At 35.6% G+C, this 22,288-nt stretch overlaps 1 protein-coding gene across 1 annotated transcript in view; it reads left to right on the top strand.

Moving 5' to 3' along the window:
• The window catches only part of NCAM2 (neural cell adhesion molecule 2), a 200,320-nt gene that overhangs the window by 101,104 nt on the left and 76,928 nt on the right, over window positions 1–22,288 (top strand). The window contains exon 10 of the mRNA XM_061192956.1: window positions 14,848–15,021. Within this exon, the coding sequence (XP_061048939.1) occupies window positions 14,848–15,021 (174 nt within the window). The remainder of the gene's footprint in view (window positions 1–14,847; window positions 15,022–22,288) is intronic.

Below are 22,288 nucleotides of genomic sequence, written 5' to 3'. Positions count from 1 at the left end.
TTTTACTACACTGGGGGGAAAGGGAGAGAAGGATTGTGTGAAACGGTTTTAGGGAAGGAAACAAGAAGGAAAAAGTTAAGATGAGAGGTAAAGATAGAAGGGAAAGGAGGCTGAAGGGATGAAATAAGGAAGGAAATAAACCACTGTGCACTGTCTGCCAGGAAGTCATTAGAAAACTAATCTCAGTGAAAGTCATTGGAAGTAGACTCTACACATTTAGGCATCTGAATAAACCATAATACAAGCAAGTTAAGTTCTAGGAAAATGAAACATGTTAAATCACATCAAATTCATTGACAATAAATTGAAGTATCAACTGTAATGGTGAGAAGAATTCACTACTCATATTAATTCCAAGCCTTAGTAAATTAGGCAATGTTCTTGTAATTTGTATGAACTTTTTATAAATAATAACTAGACATATGATTATTATATTACTATATATATTTATGTATAATTATATTAATACTGATGTACTGTTATATATTGTCTTTTTTTACGAGGCAATATATATGACCCAGTTTTCTATAAGGTAAAACCTGATAAATGACCAAACTTTTTTTTCAGTTTTTGAGAGTTCATAATTCTAAGAAAATATGAAAAATAGAACATTATACTGTTGAGATTTAAACAATCTTATTAAATTCAAGGAAATACTAATGTCTGTGTACCTTCATATCTCACATTACTTACATTAATATTTTTCATTAAAAAATATATTTTATACATATCCTTCTAATGAAGACATGAAATTAGTGAGTTTCCCTCTTTCCCACTATAATAAAAAACAGAAAATGTTCATTCAAGATAAGAGTTATTATGTTGTTGGAAATATTTCTCAAATACTGCAATTGTCCTCATATTCCAAAATTTTGTGACTAATACAGGCTAAAACTTTGTTTCAGAAAAGATATATTCAACTGAAATTGTTATGAAGATATAAAAATGAATTAGACACTGTATCTTAGGTGGGAAACATACCTTTAAATATCAATATTTATGAATATGATTCCTTTGAGGAGACTTCTTTATTTAATGCTTATAAAATTTAGTCTTTCCTACAGAATTCAAACACTAAAAGTATAATGTGATTTTAAATGAAATATTATGAGAAACATTATATAGAAATTTAAATATTTCAAAATATATGTTAATACCACCATTCAATATGTCATTGGCCTATTTGACCTAGTAAAAGGTCAAGCTCATTTGACTTATGTTATTTTACACTGTAACATATTACTTTGTTCCCAAAGAGCAATAAATTAAAACAGGCAAAATTTAGCATGAAATTTTGTACTACATATTCAGTGAAAAAAGAAAAAGCTACATTTTAAATTATTTTACATCAAAAATATTTTTTTCTTCCCTCCTTTCTTCCTTCTTTCCTTCCTTTTTTCCCTCCTGGATAATTAAATCCTACTTCTGAGCAAGGTAGGCATTTGTATATGGATGGGGTAGGGCACAGCAGCCTGGCATAGGGTGCTAGACCCTGAAGGGAGTGAATGGAGTTAAGGGGTCTTCAGTGGTTCAGTGTTGGAGCCCAGGCTGTGTGAAAAGGATGTGCCTGTTTTAAAACAGAAACAGCAGCCCGGAGAGGAGGATTAGAACCTGACCAGAGTAAGGAGGGTTTTAAATGAAGGAGTGGGGGTAGTGATGGATGATTCATTTCTGCAAAGTTGGTAGGGTTAGCATGGCTAATATAGCATGGCTAATATAGCTAATATAGTTATTTCACCTTTGGAGAAGAGATAGGGAAAAGGCAAAAATTAGAATGATCCTGGGCTGATGATTGGTTATTGGGGGTACTCTGGTCTTATGTACATAGATGGATAGAGAAAAAGAAGTGAAGGTGGTGTGTGTGTGTGTGTGTGTGTGTGTGTGTGTGTGTGTGTGTGTTCAGCCACTTCTACAAGGAGCTTCCTTTGCCAGGAATGTGATTTAGAAAACAATTTCTGAGCAAATTCTACACCCTGAGATGATTTGGGAGCTACAACATCCCAATAACAAAAGAGCACACTTGGCAGACAGATCTTGGTTTCTAAGTACCCTTCCTCACTGGGAGTAACCAGGGCTGTTTGTAAAATTGGCTGTTTCTAGGAGTGGGACAGAGAAGTACAAGATAAGCCTGGAATAATGTGTTGAGCCATAAAGAAAGGATTTTTTTTTTTTTAAAGGATGGCTGTATGTTAAAAACATCCATTATCCAACTTTAACAAACATCAGAATATACATTAATTCAGCTGAGGAACATCAATGGTTGCTAAAGAGGTTGTGAGAGTTAGATGAGAAAAAATCAGTATGTCTTAAAGTACCTACTCCCAAATTATTAGTTAATTACAAAGGGAAAAATAGTAACTTTACAGTTGATAAAGCTAGCAGATCCCATTTTGATTAAGTGAACAAAGTTAATATCATTAGCAATGAGAAAATTAAACTTGCATACTATCAAAAAGAGGCAATGGAAAGAACACAGAATAACAGCTGTGATATTCTTGCCAAAAATGAATAATCAGAATCTAGTGTGAGGAAATATAAGACAAATCCAAACTGAGGTACCATCTACAAAATAACTAGCCTTCAAAGTGTCAAAGCCATGAAAAGCAAGGAATGATTGAGGAAAAGACACATAACAAATAAATTCCATGCATACATCCTTTTGTTATAAAGGACATTATTGGAATAAGGGTAAAATTTGGTTGTGGTCTTTGGATTAGATGGCATTTAATTATTTCATAGATCTTATGTAGGAGGATGTTATGTTGCAGAAAATAAATGCTAAAGCTAGCATCATGTCAACTTACTTTAAATAGTTCAGATTAAAAAGAAAAGTTCCATGCACTATTCTTGCAAATTTTCTATAAATATACATTTATTTTAAAAGGATAAAGAATAAAAAGGAAAGAAACTAAGGCCAATAAACAAATATGCATAAGATAGAGCTGCTTTAGAAAAGCAACATAACTTGTGAACACAGGTGACTATCTTAATAAATAGCCACATCTTTTGCATGTGTGCATACATACTTTGATATATGATCCTGTAAGTTGCTTTAAAATATTAAGAAGAGCATTTTTCATATTAAATAACCATTTATTCACATACTACTAATGTTTTAAAATATTCAGGTATAATTTTCACTCTAAAATATAGCAATTTATTTAGACATTTCTTTTAAATCTCTTAATAAGTATGATGATAGCATTGTTCTTAACAATGGAGATACAGTCTTCAGTAACAGTGAAAATATAACAGGGTATAGAAATAGGCATATGGATGCCACTCATTCTCATGAGCTGGATATTTCACCTCCATGCCTCCCATTTATTTTGCCATTATCTCTGTTGGGATAGAACAGCTATATAAAGTTATAGTAAGAAGAGATAGAAATGATTAGCTAAATTGAATCATGAGTACTCATCTTCATAATTGTCATAGTAGTTCAATGAATTACACGAGATATTTATACCTATTTTATAGAAGAAAGTTGCATTCACAAATTAGGAAAAAATATGTAAACACATTTGTTGTTATATCTATCATTAAAACAATTTAAATAATGAGTAGACTAAAATATTGGCTAGATCAAAGTGCTCCAGAGGGCAGCATTCCTTTTTATGGTACCGTTTCCTACATATGACCTTAATGGGTCAAGTCCTATTCTTTAACCCCATCTTTGTTTTTACATTTTCACAAAAGTAATACCAAGGAACCTACGATTGTTCATTTCTAGAATGATTTTTTTTAAATAAGAGATATTTCACTGTGCTTTGATTAAATCACAGAAACCCTTCTATTAAACTCTGGCTTCATATTCATGGGCAAAGATTGGTCCAGTCCTCTTTGGTCTAGTTCTCATCTTCAGAAAAATGAAATACTTTTTTTCTATAATTTTATGGGAAACAACATTTTTCACATGTGATTGATAACTAATTTTGTTAGATTAATGTTTATCAACATGCCAAATAAAAATAAAATTAGAGACTGAGACAGAAGGAGATTTTTTTTAAGGATTTCATCATGAAATTTTTAAAAATGTACCTCCTGGTGACTTTCTAGCTAGGAAGCATACTTTGTTTTTTTTAATTTAAATGCCTATCTTGGAGCAAATTAAAAATGTAGAACACATAAGGATAAATGAAATTGCAACCATATAGTTAACAATTATCATTTCTTCTTTATAGTTTTCTACTCCCAATAGATCATAATCTGACAAGCCATTTTGTATGTGTACATGTGTATTGTAAAGAGCTTTTCCTGAAAGACTTTATCTTTTCAGCCCCATCAAATGATTTTATGCACAATTTTCTTAACTTTGTTAATTCATTTCATCATTGCTATACTTAGTTTTTAACTGTAAACTTTTCATATTAAACCTTAATATGGAGACCTCACTTTTGCTTCATTAATTGACACCCTTTTCTGATCAAGTTACCTTCTCCTGGGCAGTTTCAGGGGAGGGACTCTGCTGTAAGCTGTCAGCAGTTAACACTTCCAGCACTGGGGAAAGGGAGCCTTGGACCTGAAGGGGGTTTCAGCATGCCACAGCAGCCTCTCCAAGATCTACCTGAGAAGACCATTGCGAGGACTAAGTGAGGAAATGCAGCCAAAGCACTAGCACACGGTGTGTGCTCGACAAATGTTAGTGACTTACTATTATAGCCAAATTATAGTTTATATTTGTCACTTTTCTTATGGGTATAAGAAATAAACTATAAACAATAATCCATATTGTTGATGTCTCTTTAGATATAATACCCAGATCTGGACATCACAGATGAATGCACAGTAAAATCTGATAATGGGATAATGACCTTGTTTATTCTGAACACTGTATTTTATTAAGTAATACAAAATTTCATTTGATTTTGCCACATTTTTCCTTCCAGTGTTTTTTCCTACATCTTTTTCACACAAACTGCTATTAAGTGAGGTCCCCTGTGCTATGTTTCACAATTGATTTCTTTTTTTAACCTCAGTTCAGGACTCTGTACTTACCCCTATTAAATTTCATCGTGCCCATTTGAACTCATCATTTTAACCTACTGAGACCCTGTCAAATCCAATATTTTTGCTCTCTTTCTCAGATTGATTTAATTCACAAATATCATGAAGCAGTTGTCTGTATTTTCACCTAGGTCGTGGGTAAGCCTATACAAGTCATTTTTGTGAATAGAGACCATCTTACAGGTTAAACTGGATCAATTGAACAGAATTCTGTAGATATGGAATTATAGTCAATCTACTTGCCTTTGTACCTGGACAGCATTTTATCCAGACCCTTGTTCTGTAAAACTTGAAAGCAGGTTAAAAGTAGTTCACTTGAAAACACACTTTCTTCAACTGAATATAAAACTAGATTTCTCCTACATGATCAGTTTTATGATCTAGCCTGGAAAATCTATGTCTTTCTCTTTTTTGCCTATATTGTAAGGCAAGCTTTTATTTGTCTTCAAAAACTATTTATGACATCCTTGTAACTTCCTCATTCCCATACTCCTCTGAAAAAATTAAACTAACATAACTAGATATTATTTTTAGGGATCCATGCTTGTATCAATTCTGAATGACTTGTTAATCTACTCACTCAGCATACATAAAGTGTGATTCTGGTAGGTGCTAAGCACTGGTTTAGATCTTGGGAATCTGAAGATGAATAATACTTAGCAACTGATTTTCACAAGTAAGTTATAGTATAAAAGATATGAGTTGCAATAGAAGTGTGAATCAAATGCCTGGGAACACAAAATGAAATTATGATTGTAATTCTTGGTGAAAGCTTCAAACAGGTATCAACTTTTGAACTGAATCTGAAGGAGTAGAAACAGATCCAATGAAGAAGTAGTAGAAAGATGGAAAGAATCAAGATGGGAAAAGGCATGAGCATTTAATGGAGGACTGGATGGCATATCCTGTGGGGGGGTCAGTGGTGGTGATATGAATAGAAAGTCAGTAAGAAAGCAAATTATGGATCTCCTTAAAAACATTCATCATGTTTACATTCTGTTACATCATATATACAGCAAGGGAAGTTTGGAGATTTTAGTCATAAAGCAACATGATCCACTTCTCATGAAACAACTATCTTGATTTCTATGTTTCTATTTCTACCTTTCTCTAAATAGCCTAATATATAAATGTATATGTATATATATATATATATATATATATATAGAGAGAGAGAGAGAGAGAGAGAGAGAGAGAGAGAGTATATATATAAAATATATATATAAAATTAGGGAAATGGATTGCTTTTCTTTTGGTCTGGTGAATGTCAATATAAAAAAAATAAGCCTTTTTTTCTTTCTTTTCTTTTCTGTTGTTCTCTTTCTTTTTTCTCCCTCCCTCCCTTTCTTTCTTTCTTTCTTTTTTTAAATAAATTTATATATTTATCTATCTATCTATCTATCTATCTATCTATCTATCTTTGGCTGTGTTGGGTCTTCGTAGCTGCGCGCGGGATTTCTCTAGTTACGGCGAACGGGGGCTACTCTTTGTTGCAATGCAAAGGCTTCCCGTTGCAGTGGTTTCTCTTGTTGCAGAGCACGGGCTCTAGGCACACGGGCTCAGTAGTTGTGGCGCATGTGCTCAGTAGTTGTGGCTCACGGGCTCTAGAGCGCACGCTCAGTAGTTGTGGCACACAGGCTTAGTTGCTCCACAGTATGTGGGATCTTCCCAGATCAGGACTCAATCCCATGTCCCCTGCGTTTGCAAGCAGATTTTTTTTTTTTTTTTAATATTTATTTATTTGTTTATTTTATTTATGGCTGTGTTGGGTCTTTGTTTCTGTGCGAGGGCTTTCTCCAGTTGCGGCAAGTGGGGACCACTCTTCATCGCGGTGCGCAGGCCTCTCATTATTGCGGCCTCTCTTGTTGTGGAGCACAGGCTCCAGACACGCAGGCTCAGTAATTGTGGCTCACGGGCCTAGTTGCTCCGCGGCATGTGGGATCGTCCCAGACCAGGGCTCGAACCTGTGTGTCCTGCATTGGCAGGCAGATTCTCAACCACTGCGCCACCAGGGAAGCCCCCTGCAGGCAGATTCTTAACCAGGAAAGTCCTTTTCTTCCTTCCTTCTTTCCTTCCTACCTTCCTTCCTTCCTTCCCTCCCTCCTTTCTTTCTTTCTTTCTTTCTTTCTTTCTTTCTTTCTTTCTTTCTTTCTTTCTTTCTTTCTTTCTTTCTTTCTTTCTTTCTTTCTTTCTTTCTTTCTTCTTTCTTTCTTATTTTAGAGTGGAAAATAATTCCTTCTGTCTTAAATAAAATTATTGTGCCTTATGAATCCTTCTGGCTACTGTATCATTTCTCCACTTCTGCATCATTTCTGTTAATAAAGTTCACAAAATAATTGACTATATTTGCTGCACCTAATTACTTTCCTCTCATTCTGTCACAAACACTTTCAGTCTTGTTTTTACCTCCACTGCTCTGTAAAGCCTACTATTATCAAGGTATCCATTGACCTTCTCATGCTCGATCCAGTGGTCAGTTCTCAGTCCTCATACTTCTTCATCTAGCAGCAGATTACACAATCGAGTGTGTCTTTCTCCTTGAGTAATCTCCCTAACCCACAACATAGCAGTCATGTCACCATGCTTTCCTGGTTTTTCTTCTTCCTCATCCGGCTCTTTTTGGTCTTCTTTCCTAGTAGTTCCATATTTCTCTGAACTTTAAAAATCACTGTACTTCAGTTTGGGGGTCTCTTTTTATTTTATCTACACTCACACCTTTGCTATTCTAATTTTTATGATTTAAATACCACCTATACTCTAAAACTCCAAAATATGTCATCAGCTTGGATATTTTCCCTGAATTCTATACTTTTATATCAAGCTTAATTCCCTCTCCACAAAGATGTTCTAGAGCCAGTGCAAATCTCCAAATGTCCAGATATCAAAAGCGAATCTGTATTCACCTCTACATATCTTCCTTTGGCATTCTTTCCTATCTCAGTAAGTGGCAACTGTCTCCAGTTGTTCAGGTCAAGAGACTCACAGTCATCGTTAATCAACTTGTTTACTCAGACCATACACCCAACACTTTAGCAAGTCTTATTGACTCTTTTACCAACAAGGTGTTTACAGGGTCTTACTATTCTCATGAAATTTCTATATTCTATATTCTATACTCTAGTTGTTTTTGTTGGTTTGGTTTGGTGTTGCTTTTAATGTATATTTTTGCATAAAGTCCTAAACTGGCTTTCCCATTTGGCTTATGCGCCCCTTGGAGTATAGCCTAAAGAAAAGATCACGAGGGCTTCTTATTATTAAACAAATAGTTAAGTAAGTAAGGCATAATTCTCTTCTGCTGAAGGCATTCCAGTGGCTTCCTATTTTGTTCAGAGATGAAGCCATAGTGATTATAAAGACCTATCACGCTTCACAAGGTTTCTCTTCACCCCATCCCCAGTGGCCTTCTCTGAACTCCATCTCCTTTCCCCACACCTTGGTCATCCTGCTCTCCACAGACTGCCCCCCTTCTTTAAACCCTCAAGGCACATTTCATCTTTGTACTTACAATGTTCTCTTCATAGCAGTTTCATGAGTTTTCTTATCCTTTAAGTCCTTGATCAAATATTACTTTTTTAACAAAGATATTTCCGTCCACAAAATTCAAAATTACAACACTCCAACTCTGCTCCCATCCCCACCTGAACTATCTCACTTGTCTGCTTAATTTTGACCACAGTGTTTGTACAAAATAATTTATATATTACAATTATTTTTATGTAGTTAGCTTGTAATCTCTATAAGAGAAGTGATGGCTGTCTCAATTTTTATCCCAGAACATAGAAAATTGCCTGGCTTATAGTAGATTTACATGAATTATTGAATGTATGAAGGATTCAGTGTGTTTCATTTGATTTGCCTATGAATCATAGTTGAAATGCACAATTAGTAATGGGACATGGGACTCCATGAGTTGTGACAAGGGTCAAGACTTGGGTATAATTGAGGAAATAATTAATAATTAATACCTCGGATTAAATGGAGAATATAAGAGGTAAATGATGTAATCAAGGACAGATCCCTGGAGTACCTCAGTTTAATTGATGGATTTTAAAGTATATGAACAAATAAAATTGAAAACAATTATTTAGAGAGTTAGTGTAACTACCTGCGAGGAGAAAATTTTAAACATGTGTGATCAAATGCTGTTAAAAGATCAGTAGGATAATGATTTGATTTGGCATCTGGGTAATGAAGTGAGGAATTTGCAGGCTCTCAGATGTGCTATAGATTGGCTATAACATTAGATTAAGCTCACAATTGAACTAGGAAAAAATATATAAAATTTATTGGAAATAAGGTGGCTGCTCAGAACAGAAGCAGATGGACCCCATCTCAGCATCATCCCTGAGGTGTGTGCAGTTGATAGCTACACTCTGCATGTTAGGGTCTTGCTAAATCTAGGAAGTTCAATTCTTTATACGATAATTCCCTTAATATTTGGGACTTTTTATCAGGTGGAGGCTGATGAACAAACCTAGGAGAAAAGAATTTAATATAGAGAATTGGGTGGTTATAAAATCATTTGAGAGGCAGGGAAAAGGGAAGGCATGAGATAGCCACCAATTTTCTGGCTTCAAGGTCATGATATACCTCAAGTGAGGTGCAAGGTCAAGTCTGCAACTTCTAATCAGAGGTCAGAAATCCCTGCAGCCAAGCTACCCTGCTGCTGATATCACAGCCACCAGCACCAGGAACTGTGTGATTAGACTGTGGAATAGGGAGTCCAGCTGCTTCCATCATCCACATCTGTAGGTCTCCTTGTCCACGTGCACCTCCTCGGAAGAGTAGGGATGTCACACACGCTCCTTCAGCATGTTAAACCACTAAGATGTGCAGCTCATCCTAAGTGCCTTCATGGTTCTAACAATCGTAGCAACAAGTGAACCTGGGAAATAAAGATTTTAGTCTTCCATTTCTTATGATAAAGGGGAGTAGCATAGATGATAGAAATGGATGTGGAGTATCATTGGAAAACATTTAAGGTAAGGTTTCAAACACCATTCTAGAAAAATATTCACTTCAGTACTTTAACTTACAAAGGCTGACAAACATCAAACTGTTCCTATTGATCTAAGTTTAGCAATACCACATCCTCACCTGTGGGGAAAGAGCTGAGTCAGTGACTCTGAACCCTACCTTAGTTGCCAGCTTCCCAGCATTCTAGGAAACAAAAGTTCCAGAAGTGAAGATGTTGGGACAGAAATTAGGAACAATCTATTCAAGCAGTGTGACAGGGAAACAAAAGAAGAGTTTGTTGCCTGAGAATAGAGTAGAACAGAAGAAAGTTTGTCATTTGGGAGATTTTTATAGTTCATGGTAATAAGGCAGAGAAGAAAGAGAGACTGAAACTCCAAAAGAGAAGAAAAAGGGAAGAGAAGAGCTACCTGGTGATGCAGTGTTCTGCAGAAGAAAAAAGTAAAAGAAACGCCATTCAGAGATGGAGGATTTGGCCTTGGAAGAGAGGAGGGTGGACTTCCATTAATCCAAAAGTGATAGAACACAATTTGAGTGAACTTACTTGATGATTTCTGTTTTTCACTTTTGATATCAATGTCTATTTATTTCCTGATAATTGAGGACACAGTTGAGGAAGAGAGTTTGAAGATCTAAAATACACACACATGCACACACATCCACAAATTATCTTTTATATTGCTGTTGTATTCAACATTTTTGACTCTCACCTTATCTTGAATCCTGAGGAAATACTGTTTTGTAATCCCATGATTCATCTTCAATTTGAAATTTTTCAATTTAAAATATTTACTCATCCAAGATATCCTTTGCAATTGCATTATATTCTTCAACTCTCTTTCTTTTCTTCTACATGAATATCTTTGGGCATATGCTTTCAGAATTTTGCCTTATAGGGGGCATCTTCACTTTGGGATGCTTTCTTTTGTTAGACAGGTGAACATAATATCTGATGTATTATTTTCACTTTTTTTCCAAACATCTATGCATATATCTGCTTATTGTCTTCTTCCTTTTTCATAAAGTTTCTTGTACTTTTACTTTACATATTAGTTCTTTTTTATTTAATTGTATTCTTTTATTTTATCAGAATTAAAGTCAGAGGAGCAACTCCTCTTATTGTTCCTTTACATGTTACAAGATAAAGTAATTACCAAGGCAGACTTTTTATAAGTTTTCTCATTTATACTTTGATCAAGCTATGACTTTAGGCATATGTTTAAATATCAAAATGTTTATCAATGTTATTTAGACCCTGAGAGTCATTTTAAAGAAAGGGTAACTGAGAATAATATTTGTAAATGTCCTGTGATGTATATCCAGCAACTCACCCTTACAACAGCAACTTTAATGTTGTTATTATTATTAATGTTTTGCTTATAAGAAAACTGATACCCAATAAGTTTAATTTGCCTAGAATCATACAGCAACTCCAGAGACTGTTCCTATCTGACTCTTAGACTGTGACACCAAGTCTTTGCTATTATACACAGCAAACATTTCTAAGCTGAACCTCAGTATTGTATCTTTTACCTACCATTTGACTAAAATATTGATAGATGTCAATGACTACAAAATAAAGTGATAGTAAGAGGATGGTTACCAGAGAAGGATAGCAAAAACTATGATGACTGATATTTACTAAGTGCTTAGTATATTTCAAGTTCTGTTTTATGTGTTCTTCATTATTTAATACTCATAGCATCCTAGCAGTGGATATTATTCTAATCTCCATTTTAGGGAGAAAAATACTGATGGTTGAAAAGATTAAGAGACTTGCCCAAGGCTGAAGTTGACAAAAGTAGCAAGACCAGACTTTGGATCCATAGATTCTGATGATATATATCCAGGCTCTTCATCGAACCTTATATTGGTACCAGTCGAGGTGAAAAGGAAGAGTAAATAAATACGTGTTTGCATCATTGTACTATTTATTCATTCAGTGATAGGTGGCATTCATTAATTATTAAGATGGAAGGTGCTACGAAGTAATTTAGACAAATATGCTAACAAAGGTGGGAGCACTGCGTATGGAATTCACATACACAAGCCCTATTTAAAACACTGGACTGCGTTTGATTATCTTTTACAGTATGCTTGCATACACCCAGTGAGGTTAGATATTTCAGGATCTTGAAAGCCAGACTGAAAAGTCTAAGTTTGTTGTTGTAAAGAGGAGGAAGTTCCTGAATATCTTCCTCAGGCAAGTGACGTGACCAGAATGGTACTTTAGAAAGATTGATTTTGCATTTACATGCCATATGGGTTGAAATTTGGTGGGCTGTCCATAGAAAAGGAAGCTGAGAGCCACTAATGGCATTGCAGGTAGAAGCAGATAGGGCCTGGGCTTGGGAGTTAACAGTGGAAACAGGAAGGAAAAGATGGATATAAGAATTATAATGCAGGAAAGATGAAAATAACTTTGTGACTAATTTTGATGTATATCAGAGGTAGAATCAAGGATGAATGTGATTACAAAACAGTTGAGAAAGTGGAGAGAAGAATTAGAGATGTTGGTTCTACATCAGGCACTATTCACTTGGACATACTCTGTACCTTTGTGTACTGTTTTTAATTACTGAAATATTTAATGCATCATGTATTTCCTGAGGACTGAGTATAGTCTATCAGTATTTTCAGTGATACATGTATGTATATATGTATGTATGTATGTATGCCTGCATGTATAAATTGTGTATATCAAATATTTTGTCCCTTTCTACAAGAAATTCATAATTTAGTAGTCAGTGGGTGGTTGGACATGTAAAATCAGAATGGAAACAAATATTTAGGAAGATTTTAGAGTTGCAAATCATAAGCACACTTTGCTTTTTAGTTAGATAACAGAAAGGAGAGGCCAATAAAAAATAAATGTAAATGAAAAACCAAGGTAAGAGTCAACAGGTCTGAAAATAGACTATATGGCTGCAAAAAGATGCCCACTGGCTTATATTTTGGTGACGGTACTTTTGTGCGATGAATAAAAACCTGGTTGGTGTACCGTGTCAGGGTGTACAGCTTAGCAAATGGTGTATACTTCTGCACTGAGGGGAAGAACCCAGAACCGTATACATGCCATATGGTCAAAAGTAAGAGCCCAGAAGAATTACATTTCTTTCTCCTTCCCTAGTACTTAAAACCTTTCCTTTTGAAGTGTATCCTCAAACTAAAGGTTATCATTGCTGTGATGTCCAACCTAGACCTAGTTGACATTAGAGAGTCACTCAGCATGAGGTGAGGAATTGGCAGTCTTATTCAGAACAATCAATGTGTGTGTGTGTTTTCCTCCTCTTCAAACTTTAGATCAAACCTACAGATGAAAAGAACCTATAGTTATAACCCAGGGATTAAAGAAACTTGTAAAACTATCATCATGTTTATATATGACAACTTAAGTAAATTATTAAGATAATTTAAAATGTTTACTTCCAGATAAGATTTTAATAGCAGTATGACTTTGGGATGCATCAGTATTCTACACATTTATTTCTGAACCTTAGAGTTACAGCATAATGCACTTCATAGGATCTCCAAATAATTTACAGTTACTAATTAGAGCTGAAATGTACACTGTTGCATTTCTTTACAATACTAATATCTAAAAGGCCATAAACCTGCCTTCTTGGCTCTTGCCCAGTATCATTTATAAGACATATTTTTATTTGACCTAGTGCTCTCTTTTAACTTTAGCAAATAAGGCACGTTTGACTTTTGAGAGCCATTAGAGATTTTTATATGAATGTTTGATTATATCAGAACAAAAATTTACGTTTACTGCATTATTTTCAATCAAGTGCTTTTTTCTTTTTGTTTTTGTAGAGTTAATTCCAGAGATGGAACTATATATTTTATTTACATATTTATATAACACATGCATATAATTTACATAAATTAAGTGCAAATTTCCAATCTTTATGATTTTTTTCAAATGTGATATTGAAGAGAAAGAGAGAGAGACTGAGAGACAGAAGGGACCGAGAGAAATTCCTTTAATGTTTAACATGCCTCTAATTACTCATGTTTCCAGAGCAAAGGTTTCATCGATTTCCTCATCAAGACTTTTTTCCCTCTTATTTTCTCCTGTTGCCTGTTCGACCTTTCAGATAATTCTTTATAAAGCTTTGTGTACTAGAAAATAAAATGAAAATTCACCCAGGATATCTTCTTGAGTTTGAAATAATGTGAGTAATGGATTAATACAGAAACACATAGAAGAAGAATTTTGTAGCTGTCTCCTTTAAATACAGGGATTAAAACTTAAATACCTAACTTTATTTTAATTAACTGATACTTAAATAAAATTTTTAAAGATAGTTTACAGTTTTATTTAGTTCATAATGACAATTTATCTAAACTTAACACTTGCCACCAAGTTATTAATATAATTTTAATAAACAAAAAGGAAATAAATCTCACATTTTCACAAAAGATAATTCTTTATGCTAATGATTCAGTAAAATCTATTCTTATATTTTAATTGTGCCTGCATTTTCTCTCTCACACACACAAACACATACACACTCACACACCCTCACACACACACACTCATGAGCTTGTTTCCTTGAAGGGAAATGAAATGCTTATATTGTATAGTAAAGGCAGAAGTAAAATTATTCTCTCAATAAATGAAATTTGGTATTGAATATTTTACTCTTTATTTTCTATAGTAATAAAGGTTGACTAATGTATACCTTCTTGCAATTTGAAGCGATCATTCAGCGGTTTATGCAAGCTTTGTAATTCAAATATATTAAGTGATATAGGCAGCAATTTTCTTTTATTCCTAGTTCTCAGAGCACCATAAGTCTTAATCATGGCCATCCACATTACCTGGGTTATATTTCCTTTGTTTTTATTCCTTTGTAGATGTGCCATCCAATCCTTATGGAGTGAAGATTATAGAGCTGTCACAGACCACAGCCAAGGTTTCTTTCAGCAAGCCGGACTCCCATGGAGGTGTGCCTATTAATCACTATCAAGTGGATGTTAAAGAAGTGGCATCAGAAACCTGGAAAATAGTACGCTCCCACGGAGTTCAAAGTGAGTCAGTGATTTCAGAGTGTGTTGGTTAATTCAAGCTGATCTTCAACATACCTGTGTGATTAGCTTTTTATTTTCCTTCAACATGCTATTTTTCTTTCTTTTAATGAGATAGGATTGGAAAGACGTTCCCACTGTCTTATTCTTCTTAAGAATACTTTAATAAAGAGTAGAAAAGTTTCCATCTTTAGTAAAGATTAAAGAGTTTTGGGAATTCCCTGGCAGTCCCGTGGTTTGGACTTGGCACTTTCACTCCCATGGGCCTGGGTTCACTCCCTGATCAGGGAACTAAGATCCTGTAAGCCTTTCAGCTCGGCCAAAAATACAATTAAAAAAAAAAATAGTTTAGCAAAATCACCAAAGTTTAATTCCAGGGGAAAAAGTTAGTATTTAAAATTTGGGTGTTGGAAAACAAATTGCTGACATGTTACATTTGATGGCTGAATATTATCAAGTGTGTGTTTTCCATTTATTAATAATATTTCTTTCATAAGTAGGTATGAACGTCATACTGTAAAATGTATGTCTTGTATCTATACTCATGAAGCCATCTATAAAAATTGACCTTGCGTACCAAAATTTACTTCAAAATTATGCTTTGAAAACTCAAATTTTTACTGCGTGTCATAAGATTTTGAATAATGGAATTAGCTAGCTATGAGAAGTTAGAACAGTTTGCAACAGTTCTTTTCACTTATGTAGAATTTCTTCATGTGAATATGGGATTTTTTTTCTCCATTATTAGGAGAAGAAACTAAATTAGGGAATAATACTAAATTACCAGAGTTGGACTCTGTTAATTGCGACATAGAACTACATCTCGTGGCCCAAAACGATAGTATAAAATAGTGAGGAAAGCACTGCTGCAGAGTGTTCCTCGTCTGCTGGCTCTGCCTTGACCCTAACATGTATGGTGTGAAGGTTCTATACAACGCATGAGCCCTCCTGGGAAGAATTGTCCGAGTGGACAATGGAGACAGAACAGATAAAATCATTTGAGGCTCACCTGTGTTGGCACCTGCTTGTTCAGTTTTGACTAAGAGTAACTATAGGTTTTTGATAGAAGTGTTGGGAATTTTGTCAACCAATCATCAATCATTTACGCATTCTTCAAATAATGCCCCCAAACAGGTCAGCTCTTATCACTGCTTCTAATGATGAGAAATTCTGGATAGTTAATGTTCTTTGTGCACATGCTATGTGGTTCAGGAGAGAAGATGCATAAAGGTCATGCACAAAAAGAATGAATGAGTGAGTTCAGGGATGCTAGTAAAAGAAATCATTATCCTAGATGCAGGAGTCATATTTTTTTAAGAAAGAGAAAACAAGAGAGGGTGAAAGGCGAGAGACAGAAAGGGAAGATATTTCTGACAGTAGAGAACATTGATAGTGGGCACTCCATCACAGACATGAAGAAACGGAATGTGAGGTCTAAACACGATAGAAATTACACTCGGCAGAATAGTACTGCCACACCCTGCCCCTCCACCCTGGGTTAGAGGGAGGAGGTGAATAGATTTTCCCAAGACTTTGTACAAAGTTGCAATACCATAGAGAATTTATAATGGCTTTGGACTGGCCAAGTTTTTCAAGTTCAAAAACCTGATTTTGTACCCCATGTATACATCGCTCAGAAGCAAATTTCCATGCTTATAACAGTGGTATATAATAGCAAAGAACATTTGGTGATTTACTGTGAGATATCACTATCCCAGAAATGAGACATTCAGAGTCTATACAATGAGTACGTGTGTATATTACGTAGGAAAGAAAATGTGAATCAGAAGTGTGTTTGGTGAGTCTCTAATGTCAGAAAGCGAAGTTACATGAATATGGCATTTAGTGACTTCAGACTGGGACAGCTTAAAGCTTGCCAATAAGACCAAAATACTTTAAGTCCCATGGCTGGAGCTTTCTCCCCTTTACATGAGGGAAATATCTGCACTGATACATTTTTTTTTTTCTTTTTCACGGCTTACTCTTCTTTCAAAGATATGTTAATAAGTTCCTTGAATCAGGTTACAATCATGTAACTAAACGACTGCATGATCTCAACTCAGTGTAGTACAAACACGATTTTTTAATCCAATTACTCATTTCGTCATTTTTGGGGAAATCTCATTTTCTGTTATTTAACATCTTTAGCAGACACTATAGATTTGTGGTCCTCTTCAAGTACAAATGCATTCAGTTAAGTCCTGCACAACTGAAAACTTATAAAGTCCAATTTAGCACTCATATTTTCTCTGGCCCCCATACAGCTGGATCTTATCCTGGGGAGCTGAGAGTGGGGAGGTGGCATGAACTACATCTTCTCTCGGGGAGAATAAAGGCGTCAAATACCTCTTATTTTTCTGGTGCTGTAATTCTCCTCGGGCTGTCCCTGCCATCTGTGCTCTCTGTGAGACCACATCTAAGTACCTGTCTCCTGGGGATGCGTGTGTGGGGTGCAAGCACACCAGAAGACTTTTTGGAGAGAGAGTGTCCTCAGATGGAACACTGCTCAGCTTGACCTCCTCGCCCTTGTCTCAGTAGGTTTCTCTCTGAGTGTAACTATAGTCCACCAACTTTATGGAGTATCCATTTGACCTGGGGAAAAGTTCCACATCCATATTAAGCTGAAATATAAGAACCTAGACTGCCTCACAGGTTTCCTCTTTCAGAAGACAGATTAATGTTCTGTAAAAACAAGAATTCCCGATGAGGATGGAAATGCCAAAGTCCCTCCACCTCCACTTTTTGCTGACAAATCCAATGGATCTGTTCATCCATTTGCGTTATCCTCACCTGCCAGAAGGGAAGAGAGATTTCTCCTCGGAGGAAGGTGCACTACTCGAATGGAATGATATTCTTCTCCTTGTAGTCTTCTGCAGGGTGTGATGCAGTGAGCTTGGGGGTTGGAATGTTGGGACTGAGGTTCCAGAGCCAGTTCAGCCTCTTCTTATTCAACTCTGCGGGGGGATGCCTAACATTTTCTCAATTGCTTAGTATTTTCCATCTTTCTTCTCTTTATGAATTATCGCAGTTGAAAATTCCAAGACAGCAGAAGCAGGCCCACGCATTTCCACACAACTTCCTGTTGCTGGACTGGTGTCATTTTTTCTCCTTGAGATTAAGTGCACTTTAGTAATCTGATTTATTTAATGTTGAATTTACACTGTATATCTCAAATGACAAGGTGATCTCATTTCATGTATAAAAACTCAAATCTTTAAGTGTTTCATCTTGTAGCCCTAGTATTTGGTCAATGGGCAGGAATGTAAATATGTAACTAAGAGAAAAACATAAATGCAAAGGGTAGCCAGGGCCAAGCTGGACAATCCCACTGGAACCAATCCTCACAATCTAGAAAATGTGTGTCTGGCATTTGCTCTTCCTTTAGCAAAGAGATGTACCGTTTTTGTAAAGATATAGTAAAGATATAGAATAACATAAAGAGATATAGTAAAGATCAGAATAACAAATGCTTTATGCTGATAGAAATATGAAATATGGAATGCATAATCATAATCATGTTTTCTGTAAAATTTACATCAATAATTTGAATGTTAGAATATATAACATAGTTTAGATTTAAACTTTCTACCTTAAGCGCACATATTTTCATTGAGTCACTACGGTTTCCTTTAAAAGTGATACTTCAACCTTGCTCACATTTTTCCAACCAGACAGGCTTACGTCCTTTTAACAGTGCCTAGAATTACCCTTTTACCATTGTAGGCCAACCTACAATGTGCTCTCACAATCACGCCTTCTTGGAAGTGCTTTCACACTAAAACTCTCTCTTCCCCCAGAATGAGTCGCCAGCAAGCAACAACATATTTCTTACATTATATTGTATTTATATTTTAATATATTACATTATATCATATTCTACTTCTTATACTACAAATCTCTGATTTATCTTTTCTCCTAGCTTGTAAATTCCATGAGTGGAACTAGTATGCCCATTCATTTCAGTATTTCAAGTGCCAAAACATATGAGAGTAGAGGGTAGAGGGAATGATGAAATTTGGTAGAGGTGGGAGAAGGGAAAGGATTATGTTATAGCACCTTATTATTGAGTCTCTATAAGGTGAATCTGTTATATATCCCCCTTTCAATACATTTGTGTCTACAGAAGCAGCAAGGTGTTTATTAAGGATAGACATCTTTGAAAGAGGAGGGGAGAAACAAAGCTGGGAAAATGAAGTAATTGAACTGCAATGCAGGCTCCACAAAACCTCAGTCAACTGGATGAGGATCTCTCAAGGCAACATTGTCCATCTTGGATGTACCACTTCACTTACAATAGATGGTTATTGAGCAACGTGACCTTAAGATGTAGTGGGTCAGTAGGCAGGTCTTGATGGGCAGCTCCAGTTACATGGCCATGTGGTCCGATTGTGATCCCTTAGCCGGTCATTTCTTCTTGCTCAATTACATGCCAGGAAGTTTTTTAAGGTATGTAATTCTGCACAGAATATAGTATTACCTTGCTCATGAAACCTGGAGACTTCATTGTGATTCTCCCCTGGGAATGACCACAAATTCCACAGAATATTTCTTCCCATCCCTAATACATCAAACAGCATTAGGCTCACTGCATCAGTCATATGGCCCAAGTGGCAGGGCAGCTTGAACCACTGCTTGGACCTGTTGCAGTGCCCATTTCTGCTGCGGTCCCAGTTCATTGCTGGCGTGGCAGCCTTGTGCACCATTTAGTGCTTAGGCTCCATTTTCCTCTGTACATCTCAAAAGCCTAATGCATCTCACTCACTGATGAATACCCTATAAAATCTCCTGCCTCATCAGAGACCCCTACTTTTGGTATCAACTGTCCCATATTTTATTATCCAGTAGCAGACACAGAGATGTAGTTTGGACTGCAAGGTATCTTGTAAAAGGAATTAGGGCTTTGATCAGGCAGGAGGGAAGTTGGACTGTACTGGAGGCATGATAATGCCTCAGCCCACCCATCAAGGAGGTCTGGAATGAGGAGTAATATATTCTGTAGAATGTCCACCTAAAAAGGCTAAAATGGCCAGTCCTTTATACCCTTGCTTCCTTCTTTACTCAGATGCAAGCTTCTCCGGGAACAGTACAACTGTGTTAGAGACAGCTGTTTGCACCTGAGGCAGACCCTAACTGTCTGCAACCTGAATTATCCCCAGCTAGGCAGCAAATGGGAATCTTAGCTGACATCTCCATATTTACTATAGTATCCTCTTTATTGTGTATCTATTTTAAATAAAATCCCAAAAGCTGATCTAATTTCATAGATCAAAATCTTGTTGAAGTTTGAATTGTGAGGTATAATAAATTCTACAATGCATGTATCTATATATAGTTATGAATATGTGTATACACAAACCTAAGAATTTATGATCTTCATTTATTTAGAACTATTTCTCAATTTTTTCTATTGCAAAATATTTCTGTCAAATAAATCATCAGAACATTTAAATATGGTTCCTTTGCCCTCAAAATGTTTTCTAGGATACTTCCAAGTCATCTATTAGCTGACTTGAGAAACAAAATTGGTTTATATTAATAAGTGAGCAAATTCTCATTTACTACATGAAGATTTGTCGATGATGTTTTGAGTGAAATTACTCATAAAATATATTCATTCCACCTCACACTATATATAGATAGTCTTCTAAAATGATCATGTTCTTCCTCCTTGCTGAGGCAAAGTATCAGTGATCAAGCAATTAATGTAACATTAAAGATAACTAACATTTCTGTCTTAGTTTAGGCTGCTGTAACAAAATGTCTTAGATCAGGTGGATTAAACAACAGATATTTATTTCCCACAGTTCTGGAGACTGGGAAGTCCAAGATCAAGGTGCCATATGATTTGATTCCTAGGAGGACCCTCTTTCTGGCCTGCAGGTGGCCGCCTTCTCACCATGTCCAAACAGGGAAAAGAGAGGGAGACAGAGAAAGAGAGAGAAAGTGTGCAGAGTGCTCAGGTTTCTACTCCTCTTGTTATAAGAACACTAATCTCTCCACCCTCATGACCTCTTCTAAACCTAACTACCTCCCAAAGGCCCCACCTCCAAAAGGATCACATTAGGGCTTCAACATATAAATTTTGGGGGGAAGGAATACAATTCAGTCCCAAATATTCACTCTTTTGCAGTCATTGTGGTGAGAACTGAAAATAAAGTCAATAGTCAACAAACTGAAGAATTTGGTAGTATCAATATATTCTGTTTTACAGAGAATAAAGCTGAGGGCAATCCTTATAAAGGAGAAAACTGAGACTATAACGTGTAGTGTCTTATCCCTAAGGTCATATGGATGAATAATAATGAAACTAAGATTCAAACCCAGATAGGAAATCTGATTCCAAAGCCTATACTATTAACTATTATGGACTTTGTATCTTTTATTCAGTTAAGAGTTGAGAAAGTGGAACACAAATTACTGCCTTGTGGAAAATGAGTTAGGTATATATATATATATATGTGTGTGTGTGTGTGTGACTGTTGCGATGTGTTTTCGATAGCTAGTGGGAGGTAGTTTTATAGATAATTTAAGGGGTAATTTTCCTGACAGAGTAAAATGAATTAGAAAGGTGAAATATCACTGTTATTTGAAAGTTTCTTATTAGCAAAGAATAAAGCTGAAGGGAAGGGAAGGGAGGAAGAACAAGGCAGACATTATAAGCATGTTTGTTCATTCCACCCCATATATGGATGGTTGACTAGACTACAGCATGACAGTAAAGTCCAGAAAATATATGATAAATATTATGTGTGCGTGAGTTGTGAGATTATATGATGTAGTAATTGATGATTTCAAAAGGATATCAATTGAGACAAAAATAATTACATAGTAGCTTCTTTCCTTTGTGCTTCAATGCATTACAGACATAAGAATCAGGGTAATTTACTAAAAACATTATTATAAGGGAGCTAGAGAATGTGGCCCAAGTACACCCTCTCTGGTGTAGCTTGATTTAAGGGTGAAAGTTATATGAACTGAAGCAGAGAACAGGCTTCAGAGAGAGTGAGAATCTCAAAAATTGTATTCAACTTCGTAATTGTCCATATATACATATTCTGGAGAGGAGATCCATAGCTTTCATTCATTCTCAAAAGATTTATATTAAAAATGTTCTTATTTCAACTTTTTTTCCAAATTACAGTTCAGCTGAGTATACAATCAAACTTGATAGTTACTTTCCTTTTGTAATCTAAGGAGAATATTTTATTCTCTTCCAGCTTCCGTTGTTACTGTTTTGAAGTCTGCTGTTAGTTGTCATTTTTTAATAAAT

The sequence above is a fragment of the Eubalaena glacialis genome, chromosome 6 (assembly GCF_028564815.1).
Source record: "Eubalaena glacialis isolate mEubGla1 chromosome 6, mEubGla1.1.hap2.+ XY, whole genome shotgun sequence".
NCBI lineage: Eukaryota > Metazoa > Chordata > Mammalia > Artiodactyla > Balaenidae > Eubalaena > Eubalaena glacialis.
Note: the sequence above shows the minus strand (reverse complement) of the source record. Positions and strands in the feature narration are given on the sequence as shown.